Source organism: Nilaparvata lugens, chromosome 1 (assembly GCF_014356525.2).
Source record: "Nilaparvata lugens isolate BPH chromosome 1, ASM1435652v1, whole genome shotgun sequence".
NCBI lineage: Eukaryota > Metazoa > Arthropoda > Insecta > Hemiptera > Delphacidae > Nilaparvata > Nilaparvata lugens.
In genome coordinates, this window is record NC_052504.1 from 46,849,410 (window position 1) to 46,869,446 (window position 20,037).

Genomic DNA, 20,037 nt, shown 5'->3' on the forward strand with positions numbered 1-20,037 from the left:
AAATTTTTATACATATATTCTATTTAAATAAACGATTTATTTAGTAATTTGTTAACCCTGCCTCGGTGACACCATGGAACAATGCAACAAACATTTACGATAATAAATTCTCCGTCAAAAAGTTTGTCCGTCTATTGATAACTCTGACATTTACTATAAAGTTCCATAGATCTCGAATTGAAGATTCGATTCAATGTGAGAAGAAAAATGTAATATTACAAATACCCCCCTCTTGACATAAAAAAATTTTACTGTTTGAAAATTTAAAGAAAAAATTTACATTGACCCTAATGAAAATTGTTGAAATTTAAATTCGAGAACAGTAACAATTTTTTCTAGAAAAACATTACATGTCATCCAAAAATATTGAAAATTATTATAAAAATTCATCAATAGCGTTTGTTATATGTTTCCAAAAAATATCTCAAAATATAGAATATCAATATAACTTTTGATTTAGCTTTATAATTTAAAGAAAAATATCTCAACAGAAAGTTTAATATGTAAAGAATAGTTTTTTTGAAATTGCACATAAATTTAATAGATAGAAAATTTAATTTTTATTGCATAAAAAAAATTTAGTATGTTGAATGAAAAATTATTATTATTATTTTTTTTTTTTTTAAATGAATTGATGAATTGTTACATTAATTTTCACATAAAATTTCAATAAATCAAAAATGTTCATTTCTTTCACTATTGACGCGGTTGATTTTATTGATGCACATTTTGGAAAACAGTCCGTTAAGGCACTCAGTATGATTTTCAGTTAAGTGTGACTCCAATGTGATGACGTTAAGTGTTGGGCTGATCTGGATGCACGTAGTGTTGGGCTGATCTGGATGCACGTAGTGTTGGGCTGATACTTGTAGTCGACTGCTGCATACCAAACTCGATACAGGTGACATCTCAGTTAGCATTGCTTCATGTTTGTAGTAGACGGCTGCATTCCAAACTTGATACCGGTGACATCTCAGTTAGCATTGCTTCATGTTTGTAGTAGACGGCTGCATTCCAAATTCAATACAGAGTCACATAAATTTTGTATCATATTTGTAATTATACAATGTACATTTCAGGCTTGAAATGACAATGTAATTCGTCTTTTGGAAAAGAGATAGACGCTGCATACAGGATTAATTTAGGTGAGGATTAACTTAGGTAAGGTTTGGTTTTTTGATATTTTCAGCTTTCAAGGTTTAGAGTTCTGCATACAGGAATAATTTAGGAGAGGATTTTTTGAATCAATTCTTTCATGATACTGTGACTGTTCTTCTGAATTCAAAGTTGTGAATGTGAACATGGATGGCAATTACCTCCAGGTAATGCAGTAGTGTTGAAGTTTGAGATACAGAGTCAGCAATAAGCATTGGCATTGCTATTGGTGTATGCTTTGGTGTCGGCTTTGGCATCGGCGTTGATATTGGCATTGGCGTTGGCGTAGCTATTGACATCAGCACAGGCATCGGCGTTGATTTTGGTGTTGGCATCAGCATTGGCGCAGGCATTGGCGTAGCTATTGGCATTGATTTTTGTTGTTGGCATTGGCGCAGATTTTGGGCATTGGCGTAGCTATTGGCATTGGCGCAGGCATTGGCATTGATTTTTGTTGTTGGCATCAGCATTGGCGCAGATTTTGGCATTGGCGTAGCTATTGGCATTGGTGCAGCATTGGCGCAGATTTTGGCATCAGCATTGGCGCAGATATTGGCGTAGCTATTAGTGTTTATATTGTTGTAGGTATTAGTGTAGGCATCAGCATTGGCACAGATTTTGGCATCAGCATTGGCGCAGATATTGGCTTCGGCGCAGGCATCGGCGTAGATTTTGGCGTAGTTATTGGTGTTGATATTGGTGTTGACATTGGCGTAGTTATTGGTGTAGGCCGCAGCGTAGATTTAGGCGTAGATATTGGCGTAGTTATGTCACACTAGTTTGAAAATCACCCAAATGTTCTTAACACTCTTCATGGCGTTCACTTGTTGCTGATTTCGAGATTCACATGATAACTATTTCAATGTTAATGTCTGTGCTGTACCTGTTATCTTAAAATGCTTATAAACTAAGAAGAAAAAACTTGATTAGGCTATCAATACAATCTAATACACATAAAAATTATTTTTAAGTATTTATAAAATTGAAATTTGTTAACATCTTATTATACAGTCAGCAATACATAAATTGTGAAATATGGACATATCAATGATAAATTTAAAAAAAAAATATCATTTTCATCTATTCACTGTTCAATTATCAAATTTTAATCCATTCTTCAAAATAGAAATATAATTTCATAACACCCTGTATCATTATCAAAATTGTAAAAAACATCAGATTATCACAACAAAAAAAATTTAATTTCAATACATATTTCAATAATTTCAGACAATTGGTCTTCTATTCACAATCATTTCATAATATATCTGCATTTCATTATCATTTAATATAACATTTCATTTATAGCAAGTTCATTTCACATTTATGATTTATCATTCAGGGTTTCGAAATTATTTAGTTTTAATTTTTGTTCAAAAATTGTATAAAAAGCAAATTATTTAATATTGTTAATCATCGTTTGTTGGATACTATAGTTTATTTCGACTCTTCAATGTTCTAAACACAAACTACATTTCATGACAAAACTTTACTATCAATCATTAAACAAGAAACCATTCAAAACATCAATAATATTTTGCTTCAAAGGCAAACAATATTCATCAGTAATCATCATTTTGCATCTATGGCAATCAACATTATTAATCATTATTTTGCATCTATGGCAATCAACATAAGTAATCAACACAAAAAATATTATCTCATTACTGCCTCTCTAAGTCATAACCTCTGTTATTTCTTCTTTAGGCAATAATGGGTTTCCATCTCAAAAAACAATCACATACCAGCAAAATTCTAATCAACAAACCCCACTAAAAATTCTACATACACTCCAGCATCCATTTCAAACGATAATCAATCATATCAAAATTTATAGAACAAACAAATTTAAAATTAAAAAAAAAAAATCAATTACAAAACACTTATTTCAATTAATAATATAACAAAACGTTTTAAATTGAACCAATTATATTTTAAAATAATTTAAAATTTAAAGACTGTATAATAAGTACAAACATTTCAAGATTATAATACAAAGATGATCAAGATGAAATATGGGTAAATAAGTTCCCTAAAAAATACAGACAAGAGAAAAAGAAAACTGGGTAAATAAATTCCCTAAAACAATACAAAGAAGAGAAAGATTAATTAGAGCCTATCCTACATGTCAGTACTGAACTTTCATGAGGAAGTATATTTAATAAAATATACTACTATGGAATTTTGTAAATTCCAAGTATGACTCTAATTTGTTATAATTGTGAGCTATCACTCCCACAAAAACAACTGGTGAAGGAAAAAATGTTGACTATTGTGACTGGGTGGAAAGTTCCTAGATGTCTGTAAGGCAATGTGATAGCAGACTCTAGTATCGGACCACAAAAACAAAAGTATGCAAAAGGTTTTACAAACATTTGTTGTTGCAGTCATAAGGTTTTTATATCGCAAACAAGTAGGTCAGATAATCGAGTCCAGCCGTATGTGGTTCACGCCCACACCTCTAAAAGAATCACACCTACTTGTCTACCAAAAATCCAAAGTATTGGACAGCAAAGAAAAAATAAAATGCAAAATGGGTTAAAAGCCCAGAAGAAAACTATAACCTAATTACATATGGCTTATGGCACAATATGCAATGAAAGATGAGAACATGGGACAAAATTGCTCTGAAAAACCTAATTACCTAATATAATACCTGAAAAAAAATAGACATGATTAAAATATGTAATACATGATGAAAAAATATACCGCAAGCAAACAATTATTTACACTACAATGGATAGATTTTGGAAAAGTTAAGTTTTATCAACAATTTAAAGATTAGGAAAATAAGCTACTATTTCAACTTCTAATATTATTTCAGAAAAAATACAAATTTAAATGACTATGGACAAGATTGGTTAAGATATGCTTCATAGAAGAAATTTACTGAATATTACACAAAGACAGGAAAGAATCGAAAATTGAAAAGATTAAGGGCCAAGAAAATAGGCTACAGGAAAGAAAAAAGACACAATTATGGACTCTTACCATACACTGTGTAGCGATTATGCTATTCTGAATCCCGGCATAACACAGGATTCCTAATCATTGTGTGTTGGGGAATACCCTTTCATCATGTGACTCACTGTCATCATCTTGTAAATAAGCAACTTGAAACAACCTTTGAATACTAACACATCAATGGTGACTTTGTGTTTTGTTTTCTTCAAGAACATGATATTATTCATGGGTTCATTTGTTTTAACAAAGCCATTTTGCTTGCAAAAGTTGGTCATGTTCACTTGAGAATGCATAGCATACACCTTTTCAATTCTCAGTTGAAAGTTGAACTCATCAATTTGACTCAAAGCAACATTCATTTTGTTTACATTTTTCCTAACCTCTACAGAAACCTTTCTCATGTAATCATTCACTTTGTTCATAGTTTTCCTAACCTTCAATGTAGCAATATTACTTTCATGATAGTTGACTTTCAGTGAAGACAACTCCCTACCTACTTCTTTACTCAATTCTACTATCTCATTAGGGTTGACTTTTTCAACAACAGTAACTAGGCCTACATTGTCAGAAACTTGAATGAGTTGATCTTGTAACTTAACACTACTATCATCCTGCTTCAATTTGTTTTCATCTTTCAATGTTTCATGTGCATCTTTCAATAGAAGGTTTATACTAGCCTGCTCTAGTCTAATGCTAGCAAATTCTTGCTTCATCTCATCAAACCTAGCATCAAAATTAGCATTTTGCTCATCAAACAGTTGTGTTAAGGCAGCTATTAACTCATCATCATTTTTAATATTTTTCATATTGTATGCCATTTTGCTAGTCTGCACAGATAATATATTCATTAGGACTTGATCTCTCTTGAACCGATTTCCCACTCAGCAACAAACCATTCACAACCTATCAAGATATCTATCCTACTAATAATTTTTATAACCAGGGATTTCATAGTGTACCATTTGGGAATATTAGATAAATTTTCTTTTGTCTTTTGTGGAAACCAAGCCCCTACTAGGCAAAGGCCTCTCCCAGGTCACACCATTTGTCTCGATCCGCCGCCAACTGCATCCACGTTGCACCGGCCACCTTGACGATGTCGTCTTGCCACCGGACTCGCTGTCTGCCGACTTTGCGTGTTCTGCCGACCGGCTGCCAAAACGTCAGCCTCTTCGTCCACCTATCGTCGCTCAATCTGGCCACATGGCCCGCCCACTTCCACTTCAGACTCCGCACCTTTCTCACCCAATCTTCTGATTTGGTTATCGCTTGAACTTCAGTGTTCCTTACCTTATCAAATCTTTTGATATTTAGAATGCTGCGTTCCATGGATCTTTGGGTGACTCCTATTTTTCTTAAAACACTTTGTTTACAAGCCCATGTCTGCGAGCCGTAGACCAGTGTAGTGAAAACACAACTCCTTAGTATCTCCATTTTTGTACTTGTGCGAATATTTCTATTCTTGAGTATGAATTTTAAAGCCCAATATTTACTCCAGGCGATCGCACATCTCCGCTTCACTTCTCTCTCCGTCCTGTCACTGAATGAGATAAGCTGCCCAAGATAAATAGTCTCGTCCGCCCACCTTAGTGGACATCCATCCAATACGATAGCTTCCGATCTTCTATTTGTCATCAAATAGGTTTTTGAGGGGTTTATAGAAAGGCCAGCTCGTCTACTAGCTGCTGACAGGTCTGTGAGCATAACTTGCAGTTGTTGGGCCGATTTTGCAATGACTATGACGTCGTCTGCAAAGCGTAAATGACTCAAACATTCTCCTCTAATATTTATCCCGCATTTTTCCCATTTCAATTGTCGGAAAATTTCTTCCAAAGCAGCATTGAAGAGCATCGGCGAGAGTGGGTCACCCTGCTTAACACCTCTCTGAATAGAGAAACTCTCTCCCGGATTATCCAACAATAGTCTTGCTGTACTGCCGTTGTAGAAATGTTTTATTATATTAACATATGTTGATGGGACTAATTGCGCTTGTAGAGTCGTGAACAGAAACTGGTGCTCCAAAGAATCGAACGCTTTTTTATAGTCAACGAAGGCTAAGTATACACCAACTTGGAACTCTTCGCATTTCTCAATAAGCTGATTGACACTCTGGAGATGATCCAACGTAGAGAAGCCACTTCGGAAACCTGCTTGTTCGATTGGCTGTTGTCGATCAAGTATTGGCTGTAGACGAATTTGAAGCATTTTCATGAAGAATTTCCCAAAACACGATGAAATACTAATGGGTCTGAAGTTGTTAATGTCGAACATGTCACCTTTTTTGAACAATAGTAGAATATCTGCTTCTTTCCACTGTGAAGGCACTGACTGCTCCATGAGAATTCTATTGAATAGAGACAGGACCGTATCCTCTGACGAGTGCAGTGTTTTCAACATTTCATTTGATATTCTATCTCTTCCAGACATTGTATTCTTCTTCAATGTTTTTGCAACTATCGTTAATTCATCACTGGATAGCAGAGATATATCGTGGATGACGTCTCCGTGGTTGCATGGAGACGTCACTCTCTCCTCCACATCACTTGAGTATAACTCTTTATAAAAAGCAGTGGCAGTATTAACAATACCTAGCCTACTCCGTTCTATCTTGCCTCTCTTATTTCTTACTCTTATCTTCCATTCTTTATTATCAAAGAGCTGTTGTCTCAATTTCTTCATCGATCCATTGCAATCCAGCACTGATTTGATCAAGTTGTCTTCATATGCTTTGAGGTCTTTTCGTATGCTGTATTTCACCAATTTGCAGATTATATTGAATTCAATTCTGTCTCGATCATTCTTATTATTCTTCCTTTTTAACGTTTCTCTTTCTAAAATCAGTTGTTCAGTTTCATTCGATATTTTCTTTGGTTTTATTTCAGTGACTGGTTCAAAGATATCTCTGAGATGAAATTCAAGTTGGGTATAACTTTCTTGTAAGTCAATTCCTCGCTGCTCCTTCCATTGGTGGATTCTTGTCTCAAAATCAGGCAGCTCATTCAACTTCAATCTAGTTAATCTCGTCGTATTTCTATTAACTGGTGATTTTGGTCCCTTCCTGAAGTAATCCTTCGACAGTTCAACAGTTATCAGCCTATGATCAGTGGTGAAGCGTAGTTTTCCTGAAATGTTGAAATCCTTTATCGTGCCTTTATTTTGCGCCAAAACAAAATCTATCTCATTTTTCACCAGTTGATTAGGTGAAATCCAAGTCCACTTCCTGCTTTCCCTTTTTTTTTGAAAAACGTGTTCACTATTTTCACGTCATGTTCTAAGCAAAACTCGACTAGTCTCTGTCCTGCGTCGTTTCTGACACCATAGCCGTATTTTCCAACTACGCGACTTTCACCAGCTTCTTGACTTCCAACTTGACTATTGAAGTCACCTAAGATCATATTCGCGTACTTCCAATTCCTTATTACATTATTCAAAGCAACCGATAGGGTCTGGTAAAATGCTTCTCTATCTTCTTCCTCGGCTACTGATGTTGGAGCATATATTTGGAAAATATCCAATATTCTTCGACCCATTCTTAACTTGAGCATTGCTAGTCTCTCAGATATTCCATTAAATTCTATTATTTTCGTCTTCAAATGTTCTCTGATCATAAAGCCAACACCTCTTTGACCTTCAGTCTTTCCAAAAAGATAGAGGATGAATCCATTCCTTCTATGAGTTATCTTCTCCGAATTTCTTCGCACTTCAGCCAAGCCTAGGATGTCGATTTTTGTTTCTGCCATGGCCTCTTCTAGTTCCACCAGTCTCTCTTCTGTTCGCAATGTTCTCACGTTGAGTGTGCCTATTGTTAATCCTGGGAGGTATTGGTCGTTTTTCTCCTCGATGACCGGTCTTTCTGGGGAAATGCTAATAGTTTTATTTAATTTAGTTGTAAATTCCTTTTTGCTGTTTCTGTTGATTGACCTGGTTTCCGTTGATTCCTATTCTTTCTTGTCCGAACTCCTCTGCTCCTCCTTATCTCGAAAATAGCTATCGATTGATCCCTTCTTTCCTCCTGAACCTTTTCCCTTACCAACATTTTTTCCTGTCAACCCCGTCTCATCTCTTTGTTTGAATACTTTCGTTTGATGTTCTTCCTTCAGTGGAGAAACGCTAAGCTCACGTTTTTTGTTTCCTTTCTTGTTATCAATCACGACCAATTTGTCATACTTGATAATAGCGAATTTTCCGTCTTGCTTCCAACATTTTCCCTCGTAGGCTTTTTCTTATACGTTGAATTTCTTCCGGGAAGTCCTCTAAAATGAATATTTTTGAGCCCTTCAGCTTTCTACTGTTTCTAAGGATTTCCATTCTTCTTCTTGTAGTAGTTAATGAGAGTAAAATAGGTCTGCTATCTTTTCCTACACTTTTCCCTATTCTCCTGACGAAATCCACCTCTTTATCTTCTATCTGAACATTGAGCTTTTCTTTGAACAGATCTACAATTATGCCATGCAAACCCTTCCTATCGTCCTTCTCCACGCCGTGAATGATAAGATTTCTTTCTCTGACCTTTTTTTCTAACTGGTATATTTTCTCTTTCTGTTCATTCAAAGTAGAATTTATCTTAACTAGTTGATCCTTCATCATATTACCTACTTTATCGGTTATTAAATCAAGTTTTTCATCAATTTCGATTTTAGCTCCTCCTTTAAATTCGCTGTGAAATTGTCAAGAATACCGTTTAATTTTTCTGGATCCATCTGAGGTGATAATTGTTATACTAGGTCAGGCAAGTGATAAAGTATTATTCGGAGATCGAAGTGACACAATTTCTGGAGAGATAATAAACAATGGAGAATAATAACAAACAGACTGTCGATAATAACAGCTCGATAAGAGTCTCATCAGTTTATCAAGCTACGACTGGGATGTAGTTTTTGTAGAATTCGACTGCTGCTATTATCTGTAGCTAAAGGAACGGTTCTTAATCTTCTATATTCCACAACAGATAGCATTGGCATTCATATTTCTCTAATTAACTCCTAGATGGCGTTGTAGGTATGGAATATGCGAAAAGCATCCCTTGCTCTGATTCAGTCTCTTCTCGTAGTACAGGTCAATTTTAAATTCGGCCGTTGGCACAACCGAAGATCAAAGTCCAATCCTATTAGAACTGTAATGCATCTAAACGTAACCGAAAACAATGGCTGAACACAGAAGCTAGTTACCAAGAATGGTTATGAGTTGCCTTTATTGTTCGTTACTCACGGGCTGAGTCCCCAAAGTGATTTGCCTCTGTAATTCGTGAAGTATGATGTATATGACACTCATCAAGCACTAGAGAAACCCTGTTCAGGATCTTAATATCACTCTATTTAACATATAATTCAGGAACTAATTCACTACTTGCTGTTCAACTGCAACCAGTGTTGCCAACCTCCGGTGGATATGTAAAGCTGCGTAAAGACGTACACGCGTTTAACGTACAAGGATTCGGCAAGTATGGTGATCGCGATCATGTCACTTGTTCCATTGTTGTCGGTGGGAGCGTGATCAGTTCTTTGCGCGCGAACCTGAATCGTGCGACCTGCGATCATATTGCGTACTGCTCGCGTTCTCTTTGTGTATCGCGCAGCGCGTAAGTTTGTACGCACTTTGAGGTTTTGTGTAATTTTGTATTTTAAGGATCATATGAAAGGAAAAGGAATTTTCTCCATTCTTTAATATCACTGTGAAAATCAGACTATAAAATCATTTATAACTAGCAGGTAATCCGTGGTTTGCACTGAGGAAAATTTGATGTAAAATGCAATCTCCTTATGTCCAGGAAACAGAAAAATTGAATAATAATTTATTATTCTGTTCAAAATTACGTGAATAAGCTTTATAAGAGTTGAAAATTCCTATTCCTTGCGTGTATAAGCCAATTTTTTTCTTTTGGTGATAGTTGTTTACATTTTTGTCGATACGCCAACCCTATCAGCCATTAGCCGTTTTCACACCGATATCTCGCCGACATGACATGACAGGACAGAATTTACTGTGATGGTCAGTATTAGAGGAGGCTGTGGTCTACTGAGGTATTAGAGGAGACCTGCGCGAGGTGTACTGTTCACAGAACTACTAGTGTATGAGTTATATAAATCTTGGTTCCCATGTTCACTCATGTATTGCAGCTCAACCCCTAACCGTCGTTTTGCTCATTTCAAAATGTTCTAACTCAGAGATTCTTACTGTAGTTTTGTTGGACGAGAACCCTGAACCATGTCGTTTTCGTCAAAATTAAGTTATTGATTGGTACTTGTACTCTAACTTATATTTTCGTTGTCACATTTCATTCCTACTACAATATTAAGGTACCATTGAGTTATACCACTTCAACTCTCTTGAGTTTCAAAACACTCCTACTCCATCAACCTAGATAAGATGACCTTCAATTACTTTCAAAATTAGTATAACTCAATGGTAATTCAATATTGTTGTAAGAAACTTCTACTGCACATTTTCTGTTGCAAATTGCATGTAGAATGTATGATCTTCGGCTGTTACACATTCCGTTGGAGACTGTATATGTTCATATCTGTCGTAGTATGTGTAACAACATCAATGTAATGTGAGTAACATAATTAGAAACAATATATATAAATTTATACAGAAACATGATTAATAATGCAAATGTTTGTTTTCAGCTATTGACGAAGAAGGCAGAATTGAAGGATTTATACAGCGATCTGCATAAGACTACTAGTTCTGGAGAAAGTGCTCTGCATTCGTTAATCTGTATGCTGATACAATTGACATCAAGCTCCGAAACACAGGTTAGTGATCTATCATTTATATTTTATGTAGAAAATCTCTTATTTTATCATATCCTGCTGAACTGTCGCTTAATTTAAAGAAGTAGAAATGCTTCAAAATTAGGCTACTAGAATTATCGATAGTGCCATGGAAATCATAATATATTCAGTGCACTAGTTGTAAAGCGTACAGAAACTATATTACCCACAGTATGGTCATTGACTGTCACGCTTCTGATTGGTTAGCTCGGTCACATGGTACAAATCCGCCATTAAGATTCCAAACAAACTTTCAAGTCCTATCTTATAGCATTATACATTTGAAACTTATCACTTATTTTACCAATTGGAAACATATTATGAACTTAAGATGAGTTTGATATATCATTTTATCATTAGCTCGGTCACATGGTACAAATCCGCCATTAAGATTCCAAACAAACTTTCAAGTCCTATCTTATAGCATTATACATTTGAAACTTATCACTTATTTTACCAATTGGAAACATATTATGAACTTAAGATGAGTTTGATATATCATTTTCGAAGAGAAATTGATTATACCTTAATATAGACAAAAAAGATAACTTTAAAAAACACTAATAAAGCTTGAAACATCAATTTTCCTTCCCTCGGACTCCTCGCGGACCACTTCTAGAGCTTTCGCGGACAACTTATTGATAACCAGTGATCTATATAAATATGTAGAAAGATAAATTTCAATTTTGTGTATTTCCTCATCCCATTTATTGGATCGAACTTCAAATAATCCAATTTCAAAATATTTTTGTGGCTCAATTGAATATAACATTCTATGAAATATTTGAAAATGATTAAGTGCTGATTAAAGACGTCTTGTCTTCTCTGATTGATTCTCTTCAGTACTGAGTACTCTACCCATAACATTGGTACAATAGCTATTGATATTATTTTCGAGTTGCATTGCCACGAGCAATGGTTAAGATTAGAAATATCACTAAATATAAACAATAAAGGCTATGTGTGTTATTTTTCAATTTCTTACATGTTTATTAAATTCATCAAGTGGTACTATGGCTAGAATAATTGGCTCTTCCAGAGTTTATATTCAATGTTGTGCTTTACAATATTTTCTTCAGACTTATTGGCTGAATAAAACAAACTATTTAAATGTTATGGAATCTATTGTGATGAGAGTTCAATCTTGCTTCTAGAAATAGATATGAGAACTTTATTATTTGTCAATTGAACAACATTTATTACAATATCATGACACATTTCAAAAGGTTTATGGTATTTTTTTGGAAATTCAGCTTTCAGGTAACGTTACCTACCTTTCATTTTTACTCGCTATTATATATGATTTACTATTTCAAGTTCCAAAACTATATTGGGAATATCGAAAAAACATGAAAGAAATTAATAATCACAAAAATATACTCAAATAAGTAAAAGCAAGCGATTTTACTTATAATCCCATAAGCTCCATTGTAAAATTCAAATATTTGTAATCTTCATGGCGGCGGCGGGAGAAAAAAATTCCAATGGCCATACTGTGGGTAATATAGTTACTGTAGTAAAGCGTACCCGATTTAACCATGCTGAAATACATTGATATTGGGGAAACAGTGCATTAGCAGTTGATCCATGTAGTGTCTAATAGTCAAGATGTTGTGGCTCCAAGTTTTTCATACTTAGAAATTAATGATAAACTATGGTTTGTATAAAATAAGTTGAGACTACGGCCCTGCATCCAAAGAAATGACAGCGTTGCCAAATTGAGTCAAATCACTACTTTCTCAAATTTCTAATTCAACCACATAATTAATTCTATGTATAATATCATCCCCGATATTCCAGTAGTGCTAAAAAAGTTTAAGGTTGTAGGGTCAAGAGGATATTAAATTTTAATCAATGAATTTGGAAACATCGCGAAAATATTTTTTCTTTTGATTTTCACTTCTATCATAATTATGGGGTGGATGTCTTGATAAGTAAGAATTTTATATCAAAATAACAGACAATCTCAGGGAGAATGTCTCCTTTCTATAACTAATGTCTAGATAATTTTTATCCAACCTATAGTTTTTTCCAATTAATGATTATGTTTGTCAATGTCAAGACATTTCGAGCAGAAAACATGAAATTTTCGACTAGCTGGGAACGTTTTTGTTTCAGAAGATAAGTGAGTGGTGATTGGTGAAAGGAAGAAAGTTTCTCAGAAATAATTGCAATTATTTTTTTTGAATTGTCATAATTAGTCAGAAGAACGTATTTTGACATAGGAGGTTAATGGGTTAAATAGGTTTTAATGTCAACAAACATCAATTCATTGGATACTTGTGACTGATTTTCTTTGCTACTCAACATACTGGTCGCCAAGAGATGTGAGACTTGACTTTATCCTATATGTTCAATAAAGTGAGGTTAGGATTTTTTAGTGAAATAGCTTGAATATAAACAAGAACACATTCAAATGTGTTATAAAAATAGTAAACATTCTTATTTCATATAATGGGAATAGTTTGTTCAAAATAAACCTTCATACGCACAATTTTAAATAGTTTGAATTGTACAGGTTGTAACTGAAGCGGCACGATGTCTGGGTGAACTGGGTCCAGGAGACCTGGGCACATTCGTCCTTCAGGCTGAGAGCAACGAGTCGAGTGACACCATAGGCATGCTCTGTCACAAAATGATGCGCAATCTGCTCGAGCTGATGGTCGACTCCAAAGTGTCCATCATTCAAGCAGCCAACCAGGCTATGCATGCCTTTGTCGTAACCGATACTGGATTCAAAATTGTTGGTGAGCCCCACAAACAATCTTAAGATATTTATATTTTACGTGATAGAATAAATTTATCTTAGACTTAGTCATCACCTAAATTTGGAAGAGAAATAGCCTCTTATTAGTATGTTATTACCAATGTTATTACATCAGTGTCATAAGTATCGTAAATAAATTAGAAAATAAATAAATATTTCATTAAAGAAAATAATCATAAAATATAGAAATTTTGAATCTAGTGAATTGGTTTAATATATTGTTAAAGAGAAATTTGAGACTAAAGAGAACATACCTAGAGATAATTCCTAAAAATCTAAAAATTTGCTTTTTCAAAACTTATTTGGCGATTAATTGTGAGTTTGAGGAGTCAACTTAGGGCCTTATGCGCCTGCTCGTAATGTGTTACATTTCGTGTTTAAAACATCATGTTCCAATTCATTTTAAACTTGGGCTGTGTATAGGGCCTTCAATTTAAAATCTTCAAACCTGGAATTCCACACATCAGGGAAAGTAACAGCACAGTGAGAATATAATGTGATTGGACAGTTCCCACTCAACAGAACCTAGCAATTATAAACAATTCTATTTGAACTTATGGGGATAATATTCTCTTCTCACTGTGCCGATCACTTTCACTGTGTGAGAATCCAGCTTTATCATTCACCAATGAATCTCCCTCCCACTTTTTAGCTCAATATTGTCAATTATTATTTTGTTTTTAATTGATACAAAGACAAAATAAGTAATAAGTAATTACTAAGTCCTCTCTGATACAGGGTTGGTGAAGATTATGGAAACAGCTTATAATATTTCTTTTACAAGGAAAATTTAACAATATATCTGGTTGAGGATCCTATCCGAATTTAAAAAACTACTCTTCTGTCACTTCAAGACTCCCAGACGGTCTGCCATCTTTAAACCACCATTTTAAATCCAACTTAATTTTTATATTTAATGTGAAGGTGGTCATATGATACATAATTTCGATACAGAATTTTAAGAGAAAATGAATGGCGAAAACCGCACATCGATATATCAAACCATTACAAAGTTATTCACATCTAAAAATATCAAAAATCATAGAAAAATTGAAAAAACTGGTTAAAAGAAAATCTTAACTAACAAATTTGACCTTAAGTGTAAGTAAACACTTTTAGTGAAATATACTGATAAAATCACTTTGAATACCAAAGTTTGATCTGTCAGATTTTTGACTCATTTATTTCATTTTTGTAATTTTTATGTAGATAAAAATGGTTGATCTTATTCGTTAGAGATTAGTCGAAGTTGTATTCAAAATGGTGGTTCCAAGATAGCGGACCAAAATTGAAGCGACAGAGAAGTAGTTTTTTTTATTAAAATAGGATCACCAATCAGACATATTGTCAAATTTCTCTTTTAAAAGAAATATTAAGCTGTTTACAATATTATTTTTAAAATATTTACCGTATTAGAAATCCACTTAGATGTACATTATTTTAGTAATTTGGAGTAAATCTTGTCCTTATAGATTAAAACCCTGTTTTTTAATATTAAATAAATTCTTATTCTATTTGATTTTTAGTAGGTGAAGAGGATGATCAGAAGAACATTCTGCTCCCGTTTTGGAAGTCGGTGAATGAAGTTACTCCAGACGTTGTGATCTCTGATGAATTTGTGAATCGAAGATTGCTGGTCAGAGCAATAAAATGTATTTGGCCCACTGATTCACTACTTTCGCATGAGGAATGGATTGTAAAAATCTCTAACCTTATGCTGCAATCATTCAAACCACAATCTTATCTTAATTATTTATCTTCTGTCTGTGAGTTCAAGGTAAGTGATTTTCATATTCATATTACATAAATTTTGTTATAGCTCTCTGTATTTAACTATTTATTAAAGTTCCTATTGTTTGTCGAATTGTTGGGAGATGAATGATCATTGAATATTTTAGTGTTATTTCGTTAATCTACCTGTTAGACAATGATAAGTTAATGATTGATAAGTTTTGATTTTGTTGAAGTCCTAACAAAAATCATCATTCTACTTGAAATTCCAAATTATGTTTACATTTGAACTTTGGCGACATCGAAAACTCATTAGATACCTAAATAGCTGTAAATCTAGAGTTATAATAATGAAAATAGTGAATCTTATATTATCAATCTGTATTCAAAATTTCTAATAAACATTGATAATATCATAGCCACCTCTAATACTGTATTAGAGGTCACTATGGTAATATCGTTTGCTTTTATTGGCCATTTTTAACAAGATCTCAATAGATTGTCTCTGTTTAATGTACAGGTGATGGTGTATTTATTTATTTTTTGCTCCACTGATGTCATCAGTATTCTATGAAAACTGATAAAAGTAAAAGCATTTTTTTTTGCTATTATCAATAATTGTATGGTACCTTATGTGATTATTATAAAACATTCAATTATTTAAACATTGGTTTTAATACTATTTTATGGTCGCTGTAAGAAGTGACAGGAGACCCAAAGGGTTTGACTATTTCCCTTTAGTGTGTAACAAGGATGTAGGGGGAGACACCTCTTCCTTGTTTACTGAATAGAGGGAATAGAGTTATAACAGATAAATAAATATTTTATTGGTCATAGATATTTCAAGAATACATGGACCATGTCAGACAATCATAAGATAATAAAAGGTTTACTAATATTTAAAAAAGAAACTATTAGTAAAATATACTAATTAATAGGATGTACAGTACCGTAACACTAAACTCCAGTCAATCTCGTACATTTTTCAATACCCGCTTAAATTGGCTGAGTGGAAGCTGCTTGAAATGGTCATGAGTGTGATTATACAATTTAACAGACATATAAAAAACATTTTTCTGAGATATAGTATGGGTGTACTGCTGAACTCTGAGTTTTTTACTGTTTCTAGTATTGAAGTGATAAAAGTTACTGTTTGTGTAATACCTGTCTAAATTGCTATGAACATAACATAAAACATGAAGAACATATAGTGATTGTAGGGTCAATATTCTAAGGCTAACAAAAAGCTTTTGCAGTGTGTATGAAATGGCACATATTTATGAAATTATTCTTACTGCCTTTTTTGGACAATAAAGATTGATCTGGCTTTCACGCTGTTCCCCCAAAGAGCAACATAAGCAGACTTTGCATGTGAGCAAAATAAACATTTAGTAGGACAGATGAATTAATAGTTGTACTAAGTAGGATGATGACGTAATTATTGAGAAATTTAGGGTTCAGTAAATAAAACTAATTATAGATTGTAAAGAACAAAGAAAAAATATATTGTTCATGTAGGTGATGTGTGCAATTGAGATTTTGTTTTAATTATTCTTGTATTTTTGACTATTGTTTAATAGTAAATAGTACAATAACCAAATCAATAAGCAATCATATCGTATTTGAACATTTCTACTTTATTTCAGATTCCTTTTGCTGAGTTCGTCCTACAGTACATCACTTGTCTGGCATTTCTATCAGAAGATGAAGATGATCCAATTGTTATTCTTGCCATTGCAGAAAATGTGAAGAAGTTTTTGGAACACCACTCCAACTTGAATGATGATAAAACTTGTGTTGATAAAGGTATGGTCTCTGTTTGATGTACAGGTAATGGTGTATTTATTATATTTTGATTCATTGGTGTCGTCAGTATCATAGAGAAACAATATCATAAGTAGATATCCCATGGTATAGTGCGTTTATGTCGCAACTTTTACTATTATCTCAAGCCAATTACTGTCGATTATTGTAGATTCTTACTGTTTTGTTGGGGTGAGAGTGTATGAACGGCAAAATATGAGAGACTACCAGCGTCACACAGCTTCACGGGAAAGAACTACGTGGACCATCGGCTTGAGATAACAGTAAAAGTTGCGACATAAACGCCCTATGCCATGGGGTATCTACTTATGCTATTGTTTCTCTATGTCAGTATTTTATGAAAACTGAACATCTAGATGATTTTGAAAATGATGTTACAGCTAATGAAAGCAGTTTATTCTGCAATCGAGCTTCGGTACGTTGTGTGGTTGTCCTAGCTTCCATCATACACCATTATGTGTCCAGCAAAAACGGATTCTTCGAAAAGTAAGTTCAAATGTTAAATGACCGTATCCTAAATTATTTAAATTTTATTTTATGTTTTGTTCCAAAAACTTTTTGACAAGACATAGGCCTAGCTTTCTTACTAATGTTCAGCATTTGTGAATTCCTGTTGAATCGTATATACTACATAGTCAAATGACTCACATAGTCATAGAAATATTAAATTTGTTCTTCATTTTGCAGGTACAACATAGAATTGGATTATCTATTACTGGCGAAGGCGGCGCAATTCTGTTCAGCTTATTTCACCTCACTTTTCTTTGCTGAACTTTGGTTTTATAAAAAATATGGGTAAAGTAGTTTCTATCGCTATTTTTCCGTTGTTTTATAATACAAAATATTTATTTATTCAAGTAACCAACAATGAATGCTCTCTCAAAATATAATAATGGAAACTTTTTTCATTCATTGATGAAAATTCAATTTCTCGGATTGAAAATGTTGGTACTGTACTTTGATTTAATGATACTTGACCAGGGATTCATTGCAGAGCTTTTGTAACTGTCAATGTATCTCGGAACAACGAGGAAACATTTTTCACATATGGTATTATGCTTAGTTCGTTCAAGGAAATTTGTAAAATACGTTATAACAAGGAACTTGTTTTATTCGGACTCTACTGTACTATTTTAGTTTTACGAGACTACAATTGGTTTCCAGTAGGTCCCATTAGTTTCAAATAACCCATTAAATTATTCATGATCTGCAGTAATATTTCCTGAAACGTCTTCAAGTTTTAACATATTATGGATCTACAAATGATGCATATTATCAAATCAGTGGAATTTTTGAAAATATTGTTCTTTTCTTCTCCAATCCATTATATCAGATTGTAATAACTAATTATGTTTGCTTATTGAAAATAACTTTTACTGGATTTCAGCTGTGAAAGAAATGATACATTCTTGAAACAAAGCAGCTCAGGCCTTGCCTTCTTATCACAAGAAAATCTTGATGAAAGAGGAGTTTTGCAGAAAGTCTTATTTGAAGTAAGTGAATTTTCAGTTTATAGAAGAAGAATTTCTCTGAGGATGATTTAACATAAACTTAAGTAACTAAGAGCCATCTATGTTAAATGCTAAACCACGATAACTTGTTGATATATGTTCGTATTCATTCTTTTGTGTTACCTTCTGGGCTTAAACAATCAGGTGATTCATCTGTGTTTAAATTGAGATGGTGCATATGGGCTGTTACAATCAAAGGGTTGCTCTCTCCAAAGATTGTTTAAACTAAGCTCGATTAAATTTGAACCAAGAGTTTAAACCAAGCACTTCTGATTTTGAGTTTAGTGGGGAGAAAGTACCGATCGAGACCATATATAGTTGCTTACTTTCTCTCAGCCCTTACAATAGGTAGACTCCATACGTTTTGACTGGACAATATCTCAATATCCAAAAAATGTGGAATCTACTATTGTATATACAAGAGAGTGAACATCTGTTGACTAGAGAAAAACCAATGGCTGGGTTAACTTCTCTTGACTGGATAGTATTCAGTAGGTGTTGACTCTCTCTCTCTCTCTCTCTCTCTCTCTCTCTCTCTCTCTCTCTCTTTCAGCCTTTGCAGTAGGTACCTTTTGATAGGACAATATCGTGTAGGTGTTGAATCTGCTATTGCATTTGGAAGAGGTTGATTTACACAACCTACTTGGTGTGCATACTTTGTTCATTGAAGTCAGAATTTGAGTGCGATGTGGGTGGGATGAGGTTTGTTCTCTTAGGGTTCATGAAATGCTTGTAAGAATGAAGGTGTGGTGTAAGTTTTGTTCCTTGTGATGCTTGTAAGGCTGCCTATGTATTGTAATGGAAATGGAGGAATGTTGATGAAATTGAATTATGTGATTTACTATCATCTTATCTCAATATCAACTACTAAATACTATCATTCTAATCAAGGATTATTCAACTATTATTTAATAACTTTAATGGTTGAGTTCAAAGCCACTGATCAATTCCATCGGGGTTTTTTACGTTCAGTAAAAAACCTGATCACAGATTAGTGATCACAAATGAACCACAGAATGGAAAGTCGGCTAGTATCCTGACGACATAATCCGCCATCTTGAAAGAAATTGTAGCATTGTAATACAGCAGTAGTTTTAATTTCTAACAAGATGATGCAGTCATGTGTTGTGGTCTGGTGCACTCAAATCTTGGTTAAAATTGATACCTTCCATTTTGTGTGTATTCTGTGGCTGAACGGTTGCTCATGAGTCATGACTGACAGATGTTTCCCCTGTTGATCATATTTTGTAAACAAAACTAGAACTTAACCTATTTCATTGTAATCAATTAAAATGGAAAACCATCTGGT

General features: G+C 33.8%; 1 protein-coding gene across 2 annotated transcripts in view; it reads left to right on the top strand.

Moving 5' to 3' along the window:
- LOC111051994 (serine-protein kinase ATM) overlaps positions 1 to 20,037 on the top strand; it is a 145,503-nt gene that overhangs the window by 74,935 nt on the left and 50,531 nt on the right. The window contains exons 30-36 of one of the 2 annotated variants that reach the window (XM_039435297.1): positions 10,749 to 10,877; positions 13,414 to 13,642; positions 15,189 to 15,439; positions 17,040 to 17,199; positions 17,598 to 17,703; positions 17,905 to 18,012; positions 18,605 to 18,710. In XM_039435297.1, coding sequence (XP_039291231.1) covers positions 10,749 to 10,877; positions 13,414 to 13,642; positions 15,189 to 15,439; positions 17,040 to 17,199; positions 17,598 to 17,703; positions 17,905 to 18,012; positions 18,605 to 18,710 — 1,089 coding nt within the window. The remainder of the gene's footprint in view (positions 1 to 10,748; positions 10,878 to 13,413; positions 13,643 to 15,188; positions 15,440 to 17,039; positions 17,200 to 17,597; positions 17,704 to 17,904; positions 18,013 to 18,604; positions 18,711 to 20,037) is intronic. The other variant, XM_039435301.1, reaches the window with a different exon arrangement.